Raw genomic sequence first — 6,228 nt, 5'->3', positions numbered from 1 at the left:
CATGATCTTTTGTGCGCATGTGCAAGTCCACTGTGTGTACGTCCGCGGCGATTTACAATGTCGCCGGGCCGTTCGCACATAGCAGTGGGGGGGGGGGGGGGGGTTTCATCGGCGTCCCCATGAAAACTCATTTGCGCACCCTGGAGAAATTATGTAATAGCTGGCTCTGTATGTGTCTGAGGTATTACATATACTCCATTGTATGAGACTGCCAATTAGATAGCCTCCAAGGCATGGCCACATTTAATTAAACATTTTGAAACCCCTATAAATAAAACCTGCACAAGACACACAAGCATGCAGAGAACTCTAGTTATTGTTACTGAAGTATGGCAAAATAAACATTATGCTCACAGCTACCGTTTCCTTAATTCAAATAATAAATTCAAGTTTGCTAAACTGATGCAAGTTTCAACATACACAGGACATTTAATGAAAAGTGGAACGGTTTAAAGTCCGTATAACAAAAGAATAATTACATAATTTGTACGCAGTGAGGACTACCGGGATAATGACATCACTTGTACGCAGTGAGGACTACCAGGATAATGACATCATTTGTACGCAGTGAGGACTACCAGGATAATGACATCATTTGTACGCAGTGAGGACTACCAGGATAATGACATCATCTGTATGCAGTGAGGACTACCAGGATAATGACATCATTTGTACGCAGTGAGGACTACCAGGATAATGACATCATCTGTATGCAGTGAGGACTACCAGGATAATGACATCAGGGCAGTACGGATGATACAGTATAATGGTTAGCATTACTGCCTCACAGCACTGAGGTCATGGGTTTGATCCCCACCATGGCTCTAACTGTGCAGAGTTTGTATATTCTCCCTGTACTTGCGTGGGTTTCCTCCGGGTACTCCGGTTTCCTCCCACAATCCAAAAATATACTGGTAGGCTAATTGGCTCCCAACAAAATTAACTCTAGAATGTCTGTGTGTGCGTGGACATGTGGTAGGGAATATAGATTGTAAGCACTGGGGCAGGGACTGATGTGAATGTTCAAATATTCTCTGCAAAGCGCTGCAGAATATGTGTGCGCTATATATGAAACGGTTAATAAATAAATAAATTTGTACGCTGTGAGGACTACCAGGATAATTACATCATCTGTACGCAGTGAGGACTACCAGGATAATGACATCATTTGTATGCAATGAGGACTAACAGGATAATTACATAATTTGTACGCAGTGAGGACTACCAGGATAATTACATTATTTGTACGCAGTGAGGACTACCAGGATAATGACATCATTTGTACGCAGTGAGGACTACCAGGATAATGACATCATTTGTACACAGTGAGGACTACCAGGATAATGACATCATTTGTACGCAATGAGAACTAAAAGGATAATTACATAATTTGTACGCAGTGAGGACTAACAGGATAATGACATCATTTGTACGCAGTGAGGACTACCAGGATAATGACATCATTTGTACGCAGTGAGGACTACCAGTATAATGACATCATTTGTACGCAGTGAGGACTACCAGTATAATGACATCATTTGTACGCAGTGAGGACTACCAGTATAATGACATCATTTGTACGCAGTGAGGACTACCAGGATAAGGACAATTGTACGCAGTGAGGACTACCAGGATAATGACATCATTTGTACGCAGTGAGGACTACCAGTATAATGACATCATTTGTACGCAGTGAGGACTACCAGGATAATGACATCATTTGTACGCAGTGAGGACTACAAGTATAATGACATCATTTGTACGCAGTGAGGACTACCAGGATAAGGACAATTGTACGCAGTGAGGACTACCAGGATAATGACATCATTTGTACGCAGTTAGGATTACCAGAACAATTACATCATTTGTACACAGTGAAGACTACCATGTGCTGCTTTGCTAAATATAGGACCCTACAATGTTTGAGTCCACAAGTGCAGCACATAAGATGTATTCTTAAAACCCAATGTGAACATTTTCTTGCCTGGCCAAGCTTCAAATTAATCGAAATTCAATGAACGAAATAGAAATTGCACTGAAGAAGGGACACAGACACAAACGGTAAAAACATAATTTTTTTTGTTTTAATCAAATGCACTCATCCAGATTTCAAGCAGTACAAAAATTGCACACAATCATTATAAAAAAGTAAGAAACTGGCCGCTCAGCCTAGGTAAAAACCCAACATTAATGGAAGATTACAGTGCAAGATGTGGCTGGACGGCTATCTTGGTGGGCACAGCAGCTGCAAATCTTAATTAGGATACAAATATATTGTAGACATAGATGCATAAACAAATGTCTCACAGGAGAGACTGGAGAATGTCTGCTTATTGCCAATCTCAAAATGTGGACATTTTATAGTAAATTCTATTTTTTATTGGTTTACAAATCCCACATACAAACTCAATGACTAGTCAGGTCAGGCCATAGATCATGTGTTTCAGGGGGTACTAACGCAATTAATAGATGCAGGACTACTTGTTGCCCACCACTGTGGAGGACGCCATTTTTTTGGAAGCCAGGATAATATTTATGAGCATATAAGCATACCAACAAGGAAGGCACCAGTGTGATACCAGTGGTTCTGCAAAATGGCTACCTTCGCCGAGTGTAGACAATAATACTTCACAAAATGGCAGAAATTATACATGGGATATTTTACTGTAAATGAGAATATTAAAAGTCACAGAGAAGTTCTCCACCATCTTGAAAACATGAAGCAAGGGTGAGAACTAAAGGCTGTGCACAATTCTTTATAATGCATCATTTCTGTATTGCCTCATTCATGCTGCCAATATGTATTATTGATCACCATGGAGGGGAGGATTCTCTAGCAAGTTGTGACCAGATTTGTGAGGATTGAGAGAAAGGGGTGTGGATCAAAAGGGTTAACAGAGACCAACAGTCAATTGGTTGGCATGGAAAAGGTAAACAGACATATATTCGATATGGAAAGTGTCAACATATGAAAAGATTGACATGAGTTTTTCACATTTTAACCGTGTCAATGTCATCGCTTGAGCACATGGGGTCTGGTGCCTGGCACCGATACTACTGCGCACAGAACACTACCGTTTCTTTTTTTTTAAATTTGGAAACTTATGTTGACGTAGTGCATGTCTACCTTTTGGTGTTGACCTATTATCCAAATACTGAATGCAATGCTTAACACAATGTGCCATTTATACAGATATTATTTAGACATATCAGTGGACACTCTCCACTGACAGCATACAAACAAAAAGGCATTAAATGTAGTGTTCATTCTAGCACCCCGCTCCTTGTACAGGAATTGCAGTTCCTCCTTCCTGCCTGGGGTGTCACTCTCTGCTGTGGTGTTTCTATGACAGTCTTGTTTGTATCTCAGCATTGACATACAAACCAGACTGTTCTTGAAGTTCCACAGCAGACAGCGACACCCCAGGCGGGAAGGAGGAACTGCAAGGATTTTACAAGTAGGGGGCTGCTAGAATGAACACTAAAATGTTCTATGCGTCAATACAATACAGCTCATACAGTGAGTGATAAATAGGAGAGAAGACTAGGAAATGTCAGATATATGTACATACATATACACACACACACACACACACACAAACAGGGATGTAATAGGATCTTGGGAAATTTAACAAGTAAAATACAGCGTCAATAATACTGACCTGCTTTACAGTATTAGTTCTAACCAATAAAGATCCTGCATGGAACAGTTATCAACATATGGAGATTCAGCTGCCAATCATTTTGTGGACTGACAATCAAAGCAATTATCCAAAGTACACAGCAAATATCACAATGTAGGCTTCTTCTGTAAGTTATAGATCAGCATATTATAAATACATCTTCATGGTCTGAATAATAAAAGGAACGGGAAAAACAAAAATAGGATTGCTAATCAGGGAACATAAAATGCCAACACGTTTACACATTCAGAATAATGAGACTGGGATAAAAATTGCAATATGCACAAACCAGAGGTTCCAGGAGATTTTAAAAAAGCCACCGTTAGTGAAGTTGTCCACAATGGAACCATTCCCGACTCGCACATATCCCAGCCACTATGGACTGGGGAAAGAGCTACTGTACATCCCATTCAGCACTGACTGACTCTAATTTGGCCTAGGCTACACAAATGACAGCAGTGCCGCTGCATGGCTATTGGATCTGTCACTACACACCACCCATTAGATAATAAATCAGTCACCGCTTCTCCAATCCATCACTGCGGACTGTTTGCTGCAGTAACTGGAGGACACTCAGCTTTAAGGTGCCCATACACTAGTAAGATTTATCTTCAGATCTGGCTGGTTGGAACAAAAACCTGGTTATGGATGAGTGACAGTTTGTCAGTTTTCCAGAATTTTCAAGCAAATGGTCAACTGTCATTTGCTCTCATCCATAACCATGTTTTTGTTCCAACCAGCCAGATCTGATATATATTTTTATTTATTTGCAACTACTATGCACTTCTGGATGCGGCACCTGGCCGGCAAATGATGCAGAATCTGCAGCAATACTTTGCAACTGCTAGGTGTGAGCACCCGGATCCTCCCCATTGTAATCCCATACGTGTTTGGCCATGGTGGATTGTGACCCGTCTGCTGGTCTGACATAATTACACTGTGTTGGCCACATTATACTATAGGTGTATTGCACTATAGCTAATGATACACATTCTCTCGGCAAAATCTGGCAAAGCAATCACTTGTACACTACTAGCAGTTCTATAGGAGCCTCTGTTGTCAGTGTTTCTTCATTCGTGGCCACATCTTTATAGTCCTCTGGCTATTTTCTGCATATCTATAGCACCACCACAGACTTATAGGATTATGTACTGCTTATGGATTTAGGACATAAGATACCACCATAGCTATGAACTAGAATCCTTACTGGCTTTGACATAGAATAACACATCTGTCCACTACTGGCTATTAGAAAAATAAGCCACTAAAGGGGGAATTCAATTGCCAGTGAAGGGTATGAATTTCTGCTGCTGCGGTGTTGAAACTCCAGCAACTGCGGCACATCACGTACCCTGCATCCAGGTGATTCACACCCAGTAGGGCTAGTGAATACTTTTGTGTTAGTTCCTGCTGCCATAAAGTGTGGCAGGTGGTGCATAGATTCGTCCAGGAAAGATCTTCACCAGTAATTGAATTCCTCCATATCACCTAAGACGTCTTGTACATTTAACAAAGATGATGGAGAAATTAGCATTTTATTTGGTGACATTCAAGCTGGAGGTTATATACCTGTTCTGTCTAGTGTGTGCAGCGAGACATAAGTCAATACTTGTATCCTAGTTACTTGGGAAACCCTAGATTGGTTGCTGGTTTAAATAGAAGCAGCTTTGGTAGAAAAGTGTAATCAGAAGAGACAACAGAAGGGCCAATGTAAAACAGCATCATACATGCTACACATCACCCATTTTTGTGCTTTGGCGGCATCTAATGTGTAGCCTAAAGGCAGTATTCAATGCTTTTTGCGAGCTGTGACAACGAGCAGTGCTGACTTCTCGCTGTCACAGCTCGCGCGGTCAGTATTCAACTGACCAACCCCTGCAAACGCCGTTTCCACCTCGCTAGGTTTTTACAGCGACGCGGAAACGGCGTATGCGGCTGCTAAAACAGCGAGGCTCGTGGCTAAATGCAGCGGGCTCCCTGCATTAGCCACAAACTTTGCCATTTGGGGGAATCCTCGCTGTCCTCTGACAGCAAGGTTTCCCCCAGAACGTTGAATACGGTAAGCAGCCGGTGTAGGGGTTAAACGGCGAGGGTGGGTCGTTTTCGGGGATCCTCGCCATTTAACCCCCTCGCCGGCCGCATTGAATAGGGCCGTTTAATAAACTACATAAAACGGTTACTTGGTAAACGTATCCCTTAGCTTAAACATTGGAAGCTGTAAATTCTTAAATAGCTATTTTATGTCCTTAATCTTTCTGTACAGCATCCATAAAACATGGCCAAAAAGTAGCATTCCCTAAGAAATTCAGTCACACCAAAAATTATAAATACCCCAATACCACAACTTATGAAACCATTCAGCAGTTCGGCACACATTCTGTAAAATCAACAAAAATAAAACATAATTCACATGAATCTCAAGTTTGAGTTTAAAAAACAAAAACATCGTAGGTCTAATTCTGCGAAGGTATCTGAAGATCATAATTCCACGTGTGACTTGTGATCTGGAAAAAGGATAAAACAGACATAAATACAAGATGAACAC

General features: G+C 41.2%; 1 protein-coding gene across 2 annotated transcripts in view; it reads right to left on the bottom strand.

Annotated features, from left to right (window-relative positions):
• Window positions 1-2,062: 2,062 nt before the first annotated feature.
• Window positions 2,063-6,228, bottom strand: part of UGGT1 (UDP-glucose glycoprotein glucosyltransferase 1) — a 75,463-nt gene continuing 71,297 nt past the window's right edge. For both annotated transcript variants that reach the window (XM_083178434.1, XM_083178435.1), the window contains one exon: window positions 2,063-6,187. In XM_083178434.1, the coding sequence (XP_083034560.1) occupies window positions 6,162-6,187 (26 nt within the window). In that variant the 3' untranslated portion in view covers window positions 2,063-6,161. The remainder of the gene's footprint in view (window positions 6,188-6,228) is intronic.

This window comes from Crinia signifera, chromosome 3 (assembly GCF_055691185.1).
Source record: "Crinia signifera chromosome 3, ASM5569118v1, whole genome shotgun sequence".
NCBI lineage: Eukaryota > Metazoa > Chordata > Amphibia > Anura > Myobatrachidae > Crinia > Crinia signifera.
This window is presented reverse-complemented; position numbering and strand designations above follow the sequence as displayed.